The sequence below is a fragment of the Lipotes vexillifer genome, unplaced genomic scaffold, assembly GCF_000442215.2.
Source record: "Lipotes vexillifer unplaced genomic scaffold, Lipotes_vexillifer_v1.1 scaffold439, whole genome shotgun sequence".
NCBI classification, from domain to species: domain Eukaryota; kingdom Metazoa; phylum Chordata; class Mammalia; order Artiodactyla; family Lipotidae; genus Lipotes; species Lipotes vexillifer.
In genome coordinates, this window is record NW_006798732.1 from 3,250,633 (window position 1) to 3,261,934 (window position 11,302).

The 11,302-nt window shown below is 39.4% G+C and overlaps 1 protein-coding gene across 1 annotated transcript in view; it reads left to right on the forward strand.

Moving 5' to 3' along the window:
* PTCHD3 (patched domain containing 3) overlaps positions 1–10,529 on the forward strand; it is a 31,490-nt gene extending 20,961 nt beyond the window's left edge. The window contains 4 exon segments of the mRNA XM_007472184.1: positions 2–265; positions 268–413; positions 416–859; positions 10,458–10,529. Of these exon segments, the coding sequence (XP_007472246.1) occupies positions 2–265; positions 268–413; positions 416–859; positions 10,458–10,529 (926 nt within the window).
* The last annotated feature ends 773 nt before the right edge of the window (positions 10,530–11,302 follow it).

Consider the following 11,302-nt stretch of genomic DNA (forward strand, 5'->3'; position numbering starts at 1 on the left):
ACCTATACAGGAACAACCCTCCTCTTTTGTTATTTTTATAACATCACCTGTTTTGGAGCATTTATGGCCCTGGATGGTAAGAGAGAGGTAGTTTGTCTACGCTGGTTGAAGAAACCAGAAACTCCTGACCAAAAACGTTCCTCATTGAAAAAGCCCTGCCGCCTCCCATGTAATTCTCTCCGAGACAAACATAAAGCTGATATGCACCCAATGAATTTGTTCTTTAGAGACTATTTTGGTCCTTTTCTCACAAGCACTGAGTCCAAGTTTTTGTAGTGCTTATATACATTTTGTACATCATAAGTAGTATATACGGGTGTCTCCAAGTGCAGAAAGGTTTAGACCTCCGAAATTTGGCAAGTGCTGACTCCTGCATCACACCGTAAGAAGAACATTTTTCAACTTATGGTCCCACAGGGTTATGGTTATTGTTACTGAAGCTCTTGACCGTTGGGAAGGAGATGCTAGGCAAAAATTGGAAAAGTGTCTTGTAGATTTGGAAAACAGTGACTATGTAGATAAAAATCTTACAGAGTTTTGGTTACGAGAATATGTGAAATAGATGGAAAACCACCATCACGATGTAAATGATAAGATAACTTTTCTAAAAAATATTCCCAATTTTGTATTAGATTCTCCACTTGTTATGTATGATATTAACATTACATCATCACAGGAAATCATCTGTTCCCTGGCCTTCATTCAGACCATGGGTGTTTCTTCTCCAACCAGTAAGAAGCTGACGTTACTCCAGTTCTGAGACATGGCCGAAAAGTGTGAAATTCCCCTAATGGTGTATAGCCACGCGTTCATATATTTTGATCAGTATTCTGCAATACTAGAAAATGCTGTTTGAAATGTAATTGTTGCCTCAACAGCTATGTTCATTGTTTCCTTCCTGTTAATCCCTCACCCGCTGTGTTCTTTGTGGGTAACTTTTGCTATCGCTTCTGTGATTGTGGGAGTAACGGGTTTCATGGCATTCTGGAACATCAGTCTTGATTCCATATCTATGATTAATCTTGTCATTTGTATAGGGTTTTCTTTTGATTTTTCTGCGCACATTTCCTATGCATTCGTTTCCAGTTCAAAGCCCTCAGTAAACCAAAAAACCATCGAGGCATTATATCTGCTAGGCTACCCTGTGTTGCAAAGTGCATTTTCAACAATAATAGGGGGTGTGTGTCTTATGTGCAGCTAAAGCATACATCTTCAGGACATTTTTTAAGATTATGTTTCTTGTTATGGTATTTGGAGTTGCTCATGCCCTAATTTTTATTCGGTGTTCTTAACCTTTTTTTGAAAGTTTGACTAGCCACTAACCAATCAAAGGCCAATTATAGAATTCCTGATTGCCCCAATCCAATCTGATAAAAATGTGCTATTAAGAATAGTCAATAAACTAGATACAAAGGCATGTTTCCTTGGTGTGGAAATTCCATTTTAAAATGTTATTTAAAATATCCTGAGAAAAATTAATTAGTCTTACATTAAAATATCTTTGCTAAATTAGGAAGTGTTGTCATCTTTATTATGGTCTATACAATCAAGCATAAGTATAACTTTCCAGTTATTCTTTCCTTTTATTTCATCATTAGTAGTTTATGCCTGGAATTCAAATATTTTATGTATTATGCTATAAATGGAATATTATTTTCATTGTACTTCCCATATGCATTATTATGTAAAAGTGCAACTGATTATTATTTATTCTCCTAGTCTGGGGTTTTTCTATGCATGTTCTTAGTGGTGTATTTTGATGAACTGAAGTTTTTAAGTTTTGGAATCCAATTTATCATTTTTTTAATGGTTAGTGTTTTCTGTGTCCTCTCTAAGAAATTTTTGCCTAATCCAAGATTACAAAATATTCATCTCTGTTTTCTTCTCAAAGCTAGTAGTTTTATTTTTACATTTAGGTCTATGATTCATAGACCCATGTTTGTTGGGAAGTATGGATAGAGGTTCATTGTCTTCCCATTATAGTTATCCAGTTGTCCCAGCAGCATTAGTGAAAAGACTGTCCTTTCACCATAGGGATTAATTTGGCACCTCTGTCAGAGAATCAATTGACAATTTATGTGTGGCTCTATTTTTGTGCATTGATCTGTTTTACTGTCATACCACACTGCATTGATTACTGAAGCTTTTTATTAATTACTGAAATTAGGTAAGGTAGCCAACATTTTTCCTCTTTTCCAAATTGTTTTGGCTATTCTAGGTTCTTTGCATTTAGATACTAATTTTAGAATCATTTGTCAATTTATCAAAAAAAAATCTGGGATTTTTGATTGGGATCGTGATTGGGTTATGGTGAATCTACAGATCAATTTGGGGAAAATAGATATCTTAGCAGTATGGAATCTTCCAATCTGTGAACATGGTTTATCTCTTCATTTTTTATATCTTCTTTAATTTCTCTCAGGCATGTCTTATAGATTTACATGGATTTACTTCTAAGTACATTCATTTATTATATCATTGTAAATATTTTAAATCCCCTTTCCATTTTTTTTTACTAGTACATAAAAATAAAATTGGTTTTGGTATACCTACCTTATACTGTGTAATCTTTTTAGGTTCATTTATTAGTTCATGTAGAGTTTTTTAGTTTCTCTAATAGTTTTTATCTATGCAATTATGTAAAGGTCACATAAAGACAATTCTATTTCTCCCTACATAAACTTTATCTTGTACTTATCTTATTGCACTGGCTTAAAATGTCCAGTAAAATGTGGGAAAATGTACTGAAAGCAGACATCATTGCCTTGTTCTCAACTTTGTAAGGAACGTGGTCAATATCTCAGGAAGTATGATTATTACCTGGAAGTTTTTCATAGCCATCTTCTGTCAGATTGTGGAAGCTCTTTTCTACATATAGTTTTCTGGGACGTTTTAACATGAATGGATATTAAATTTTGTCAAATAATTTCTGTCCATTGACTGAGATGATCATGTCTATTTTTCTGTCTTAATCTGTGAATGTGACAATTTATATTGAATGATTTTTTAATATTATACCAACCTTGCATTCCTAGGATGACTCACATTTAGTCATGGCATGTTATTATTTTCATATATTGCTGTCTTTGTTTTGTTAATATTTTATCAATGATATATGTTCCTATGTTTATGAGGCATATTGGTCTACAATTCCCTTTTTTGTAATGCCTTTCTCAGGTCTTTATATCAGGGTTATGCTGCCCTCAGGAAACAAGCCAGTAAATATATATTCCTCCTCTTCTATTTTCTGAAATATATGACGTATGGTTGTTATAATTCTTTCATTTCTTACTTAAATGTTAAGTAGAATTCACCAGTGAAGTCTTCTGGGCATGGAGTTTTTCTGGGAAGAATTTTTATTTCAGATTCACTTTCTTTAACAAATAGAAGGCCATTCAGATGTTCTTTTTCTTCTTGGGTCAATTTTGGTATGTTTGGTTTTATAAGGAATTTGCCCATTTTGCTAATTGGCTAATTGATTATTTTCTTACCATTTTAATGTCTAGTGGTGTCCCCTGTGCAGTTCTTGATATTGGTAATTTGTATTATGTACCTTTTATTTCTTGATCAAGGGATTATCAATTTTATTAAATTTTTCCAAGAACCAACTTTTGGCTTTATTGATTTCTTTTATTTCTCTATTTGCTACTTGATTGCCACACTCTTTATTCATTCTTTGAGTTTAACTTTCTCTTCATTTTCTAGCTTTTTAAGGTGGTAGGATAAGTCACTGATTTTAACATTTATTCTTTTCTAAGAAAGCTTTTAATGTGATAAATTTCCTTCTAACTACTCTTTTAACTATCCACAAATTTTTATATGAGGGGTCTTCATTATCATTCATTTCGAAATAAGCTCGTATTTTCCTTGTGATTTCTTCTTTGACCATGAATCAAACAATACCTTTATTTTCTCCTCATTATTTAAGAATAGTTTAACTAAGCGGTCCCCAACCTTTTTGGCACCAGGGACCAATTTCATGGGAGACAAATTTTCCATGGGCCAGGGAGGGTGGGGGATGGCTTTGGGATGATTCAAGCAAATTACACTTATTGTGCACTTTATTTCTGTTATTATTACATTGTGATATATAATGAAATCATTATACAAGTTTCCATAATGCAGAATTAGTGGGAGCCCTGAGCTTGTTTTCACTTGCCACTCACTGATAGGGTTTTGATACAAGTCTGCAAGCAATTGAGTTTTGATGGTCTCTGTGCAGTCAAACCTCTCTGCTAATGATGACCTGTATCTGCAGCCGCTCCCCAGCGCTAGCATCACTGCCTCAGCTCCACCTCAGGTCATCAGGCATTAGATTCTCATAAGGAGCACGCAGCCTAGATCCCTTGCATGTGCAGTTTCACAGTAGGGTTCGTGCTCCTATGAGCATCTAATGCCACTGTTGATCTGACAGGAGGTGGAGCTCGGGCGGTAATGGGAGCAATGGGGAGCGGCTGTAAATACAGATGAAGCTTCACTCGCTCACCTGCTGCTGACCTCCTGCTGTGTGGCCTGGTTCCTAACAGGCCACGGACCTGTACTGGTCTGTGGCCCGGGCACTGGGGACCCCTGGTTTAACTGGATATAGAATTCTAGGTTGAGAAGATGTTTTTCTTTCAGCCCTTTAAAAATGTCATTGCATTGTCTTCTTGATGTAATGCTTTGATTAGAATTCATCCTTCACTGCTATATTTTTTTAATTAATTTTTATTGGAGTATAGTTGCTTTACAATGTTGTGTTAGTTTCTACTGTACAGCAAAGTGAATCAGCTATATGTATACATGTATCCCCTCTTTTTTGGATTTCCTTCCCATTTAGGTCACCACAGTGCACTGAGTAGAGTTCCCTGAGCTATACAATAGGTTCTCATTAGTTATGTATTTTATACATAGTATCAGTGGTGTATATATGTCAATCCCAATCTCCAATTCATCCCACCCCCGTCCCTGTTTGGTGTCCATATGTTTGTTCTCTATGTCCGTGTGTCTATTTCTGTTTTGCAAATAAGATCATCAACACCATTTTTCCAGATTCCACATATGTCTGTTAACATACAGTATTTGTTTTTCTCTTTCTGACTTAACTTCACTTTGTATAACAATCTCTAGGTCCATCCATGTCTCTACAAATGACCCAATTTCATTCCTTTTTATGGCTGAGTAATATTCCATTGTATATATGTGCCACAATTTCTTTTTCCATTCCTCTGTTGATAGACACTTAGGTTGCTTCCATGTCCTGGCTATTGTAAATAGTGCTGCAGTGAACATTGTGGTACATGCGTCTTTTTGAATTACACTTTTCTCTGGGTATATGCCCAGTAGTGGGATTGCTGGGTCATATGGTAATTCTATTTTTAGTTTTTTAAGGAACCTCCATACTGTTCTCCATAGTGGCTGTGTCAATTTACATTCCCACAAACAGTGCAAGAGGGTTCCCTTTTCTCCACACCCTCTCCAGCATTTTTGTACATTGTTTTTGATGATGGCCGTTCTGACCGGTGTGAGGTGATACCTCACCGTAGTTTTGATTTGCATTTCTCTAATAATTAGTGATGTTGAGCATCTTTTCATGTGTCTCTCGGCCATCTGTGTGTATTCTTTGGAGAAATGTCTATTTAGGTCTTCCACCCATTTTTTTGATTGGGTTGTTTTTTTCTGATATTGGGCTTCATGAGCTGTTTGTATGTTTTGGAGATTAATCCTTTGTTAGTTGCTTCATTTGCAAATACTTTCTCCCCTTCACTGTTATATTGATCTTCTTTATGGAATGTGCCTTTTTTCTTCTAGCTTCACTTAAGCTCTTTTTATTATTGGTTTTCAGCCATTTGACTATGATGAGATTGTATATGATGTTTTTTCTATTCAATCTTGTTAGGTATCTTTAAGCACTGAGGACCTGTGGCTTGATAGTTTCTGTCATATTTGGAAATATTTTAGCATTTATTTCTTCAAATGTTTTCCTGCCACATTGCCTTTCCCCTCTCCTTCAGCGACTTTAATTACAAATATGTTCTCATGATTTTTAGTTGGTTCATAAAATTGTAATTGTCTCCAAGGTTGCATTTTATTATTAATAAATTGAAATTTATTGATACCTTTGATAAACTCTTCTCTGTAGCCCATATTTTGTTGGAAAAATACTCTTTCTACTTATGGTGAGATTCTTGGTAAGCTCAGGAAAATTCTGCTCAGTAAATGTACTTAATTATGCTTTTATGTATGGAAATATTTAAATATTTTAGTCCAAATATTTTCATCATACTGTCCATTTTTATTTCATTGAGACTGTCATTCTTAGACAAATATTTTTTAACACAGAACTCATCAACTATGTTGTCTCTATTTCTAATTCTCTTGAATATTTTGCCAAACAAAATAGAGATATCACAAAACATTAGAGCTTTTCAATTTCATTCTATTCATTACAGAATGTAAATTTATCCCCCAAATGGAAGCTCAGCCAAAAATTCTTCTCACAAGTTATGAAATTACAAAGCATAATTATAAACTTTCAATCAGGTACACTGTTTGAACTCCCTTATTTGATTTGGTCATTTCCTTCCTCACTTTTGTAGTGACAGATTCAATGACTTCCTGTTTATGCACCATGTTTTCAAGAATTCCAATTTGCTAAAGGCTTCAAAACTTTAAGTTCCACTCACTGAACACTTTGATTAAAGATTCACAAGTGATTTTGAGCAAATTGCAACAAAAAATAATAGAAGACTAGTTCACAAACTAGTTGAATAACTTTGTAGGGCACTAGATTGCTTTTCAAAGTAGTTCCTCAACGAATCGAACATTTGTAAAATCTGTGTAATATTGGGCAGCTAAGAGGGACAAGTGTGTACTGTAATGCTTGAATATTTTTAATTCAACCTCAACTTAAATGGCAAATAATTGTTGTTCACTTACTTTAGGTATTTTATTAGCTCATCACCTCCTTCTTCATGTATCCCTCTCGAGGACTCTTTTGTTACCCATTCATATTTACAAATGAAGCCTATTTTGCTCAGGTCATTGATAAATCCATATGCAATTGTTAATTCCGTGTCTAGTAGCTAAAACTGGTTTCTACTGCTGTTCTGGTGTACCACCTATTTTAAGTTTGTCCTGGACGTCTTGTTTTAAATGAAGGATTATTATTAAGAGACGAATTGAAATAAGCCTGGATTGGTTTGATATACCTCTGCTTTTTACTTTCAGATTCTTCCATGGTCTAGTCTAGTGATGTGGATGACACAAGTGCCCTGAATAGAATTTTCACTTTAACATGTAGTTAACTGTGAAAGTCACCCACTGATAAACTGCCTCCCTTCCAGATCCTTTACAAATACTATGTAACTAACATTTCCCTTTCATTGGCAGTGAGCAGAGTGTTCAATGAATAAAACGAAGTGTGCTCAGACGCAAGTGCTTAGGGACAGCTGTCTCCTCATTGGATTCTTTATTGGTGAAGCCATACTGGCCACTTTAATAAATGAGCCCCAGCATTTTAGTGGCTACATTTCCCTGTCTCCTTTCAGGAAAATTCCCTTAGGTTTATACTTCTTATCCTGACCCTTACATTGATCCCTTTCCTTCTTGAAAAACCTGTAAACCAGCCCTGTTTGCTAGGACTGAGTGCTCTCCCTTGGTTACAATCCATATCCGTGGGCCAGATCCTCTATTCCACCAACCGATTTTCGATCCTCAGTTGGTTGACTCGAACCATGCAGAACCGAGGATGTGGAGGGTCGACTGTACTGGCTAGTTCATATAAAGGACTTGAACATCCACAGAGTTTGGTACCTGCAGGGGGTACTGGAACCAATCTCCCTCGGATACCAAAGGACTATTGTAATTTCCCTTGATTTGGGGCTCAGATATTTGTTTTCTAACATAGTCCTCTCATCTTGATGTGGAAGGTCTAGCATAGGCAGAAATATGAAGTCAATGAGTTACTGAATTATCAGACCGTTCATTGTTTAGCTAAAGCTTGCCCACCTTCACCTCTTTCACTCGGATAAACTCATCTAGGATGTCCTCTCCCAATCACCCCATCATGTATTTCATGAGGGGGGGTCAATTGCTTTTGTCTTCCTTGGTTCCTTTTAGTGTTTCTCCTCTTCTCTGTGCTTCTTTTTTGAGGGGACTTAACTCTAGAAGTTCTTGGTCCCCTAGGGCTCAGGAAATACATTGGCAGTGGGCAGAGTGCTCGCTGAATAAAACGAAGTGTGCTCAGACACAAGTGCTTAGGGACAGCTATCTCATCACTGGATTCTTTAGTGGAGAAGCCATACTGACCACTTTAATAAGGAAGCCCCAACATTTTAGTGGTTTACCACAATGAAAGTGTATTTCTCACTCATGTAGCAGTCACTGTAGATGTTCCTGGTGAGTGAGTACCTATCCTGACCATGGTGATTCAGGGACCCAGGTTCCTGCCAACTTACGGTGTCACAATCCACACGTCCTCTTTTGTTGCCTGTGTCTAGATGGCAGATGGGACAGAGAACTTCCTAAAGGTCTTGGCCTATAGGTGAAACACATCACTTCCATGCATATTTTGACCATATTCTACTGGTTACATGGCCACACGTATAAATCAAAGGAATTAGAAAATGTAGTCCTTGATTGGGCAGCCATGTTTCAGTTAAATTCTGTATTATGGGAAGGTAGAACAATTTTTGATTGAAGAAAGCACTCGATGTCATTGTTTCTTAACCTGTTTACATTTCACTAAAATAAATTTCCAGATGGCTCAATATTTAAATATAAAAAAAGGGACTTTCCTGATGGCACAGTGTTTAAGAGTCTGCCTGCCGATGCAGGGGACACAGAATCTAATGCCACTGACCTGACAGGAGGTGGAGCTCAGGCGGTGATGCAAGTGATGGGGAGTGGCTGTAAATACAGATGGAGCTTCGCTCACTTGCCAGACGCTCACCTCGTGCTGTGCGGTACTGGTCCATGGCCCTGGGTTGAGGACCCCAGGTGTATCACATTGATTGATTTATGTATATTAAAGAATCCTTGCATCCCTGGGAGAAGTCCTACTTGATCACCGTGTATGATCATTTTAATGTGTTGCTGGATTCTGTTTGCTAGTATTTTGTTGAGGATTTTTCTGTCTGTGTTCATCAGTGATATTGGATTGTAATTTTCTTTTTTTTTCTATTTTTCTTTTTTTTTGCGGTACACGGGCCTCTCACTGTTGTGGCCTCTCCCGTTGCGGAGCACAGGCTCCGGATGCGCAGGCCCAGCGGCCATGGCTCACGGGCCCAGCCACTCCGTGGCATGTGGGATCCTCCCAGATTGGGGCATGAACCTGCGTCCCCTGCATCGGCAGGCAGACTCTCAACCACTGCCCCACCAGGGAAGCCCCTCATTTCTAATTTTATTGATTTGAATCCTCTCCCTTTTTTTCTTGATGAGTCTGGCTAAAGGTTTATCAATTTTGTTTATCTTCTCAAAGAACCAACGTTTAGTTTTACTGATCTTTGCTATTGTTTTCTTCATTTCTATTTAATTTATTTCTGCTCTGATCTTTATGATTTCTTTCCTTCTGCTAACTTTGGGGACTTTTTGTTCTTCTTTGTCTAGTTGCTTTAGGTGTACACTTAGATTCTTTGAGATTTTTCTTGTTTCTTGAGGTGAGACTGAATTGCTATAAACTTCCCTCTTAGAACTGCTTTTGCTGCATCCCATAGGTTTTGGGTCACCGTGGTTTCATTGTCATTTATTTCTATGTATTTTTAAAATTTCCTCTTTGATTTCTGCAGTGATCTCTTGGTTATTAGCAGCGTAAGGTTTAGCCTACATGTGTTTGTGTTTTTTACAGTGTTTTGTTTTTTTCTTCCTGTAGTTGATTTCTAATCTCACAGCGTTTTGGTTAGGGTTAGGGATTAGGGTTAGGGTTAGGGATAGGATAGGAACCCCTTATCAGATATATATATATTTTTTTTTTTCATTTTTTAAAATTTATTTTTTAATGCCTGACATTGGAAGTTCTACATCTTGAGTTTTGGGTGGTTGTTTTATTTTTTTATTTTTTATTGGACTACAGTTTATCATCATCATTTAACTTATTTCAAACACACACAACACACACTGTTGCATTGTATAGATGTACTGGAACTTGGTGTATAGTGGATAGCTATTGACACACACACACACTTCTTTCCCCCCTGTTATTGTGGTAAGTCACTCTGAAATGCATGTCATCATGACCGCAAGTGCATTTTCCACAGTGTCCCCCACACACCAATTTGTTGTCTTTGGACTTTGTCACGGGTCTATGCAGAGATAGATTTTTATTTCCACTTGTATCGGTTTGAGCGTATCAGCCTTTCCTTTCCAGCTTCTGGGCTTTCCCTGTACATTCGAAAGACCTCCTCCGTTCTAAAGTATGGAATGAAAACCAACTCATGCATTGTTGTTCTTTGAGCACTTGCTTGGTTTCGGTTTGCCAGTCCACGGCCTCCCTCCTTCGCAGGAGCCAGGATCTCGCTCTTGCACTCTGGGCAGCCCTTGCCGGCCACTAGGCCCCGCCGGCGTCTACCGTGGAATTTTAACCGCCTGGAAATCGCGTGGCTAGTGTGTCTCCTTGACGGCGGATGCCAGCCAGTATCTTCCCAGCCTCCTCTCCCCGCCCCCGCTCCCCCTGTCTGCTGCCGGGGTCGGTCGTGCCGTGCTGTGCCATGCGAAACCGGGAGCTAAGTGCCACGAGGATGCCTCAGGGCCGGGGCGGACGCCCTCCACCCGCCCCGGGACAAGCTCTGGCTTTGGGGCGGCCAGCGCTGCGTCCTCGCTGCCGGGCTCTCGGGGTCTGTCGCGCTCACGTTCGCGCCTTTTATATCGCCTCTTCCGTCTGGAGCTCTGGCGCCCTTGGCGATGGATGGGACGCGGCCTCCGAGCGTGAAGCTGAGTCCCGGGCGCCCGGCGAAGCCGGCGGCAGCTCTCCGGGTCACGCAGGCGCGTGGGCGCGTCGTTCGCTCGCCGCGTTCTGGGCGCGCAGGCTCACTGGGGGTGGTCGCGCCGCGCTTCCGCCCGGACGTGCAGCCGCCTGGCCCGGCGTACCGGTGCCCGCCAGCGCCCCTTGGGCTGCATGAGCCACCCCGCGATGGCCCGGCGCTGCGGGGAGGAAAGGGAGGGCGTCCTGCACCCACGCAGACGCCCGTGGCGCGGCTGTTCTTTGCCGCCCCTATGAATTTCCCCACTCGCTCTACACTTCCTGCTCCAGAGGCGAAGGCCGACCGGTACGTGCTGAGGCGCGTGGAGTGGACAGTGTCAGGCATGATGTAGGAGTAGTGTAAGG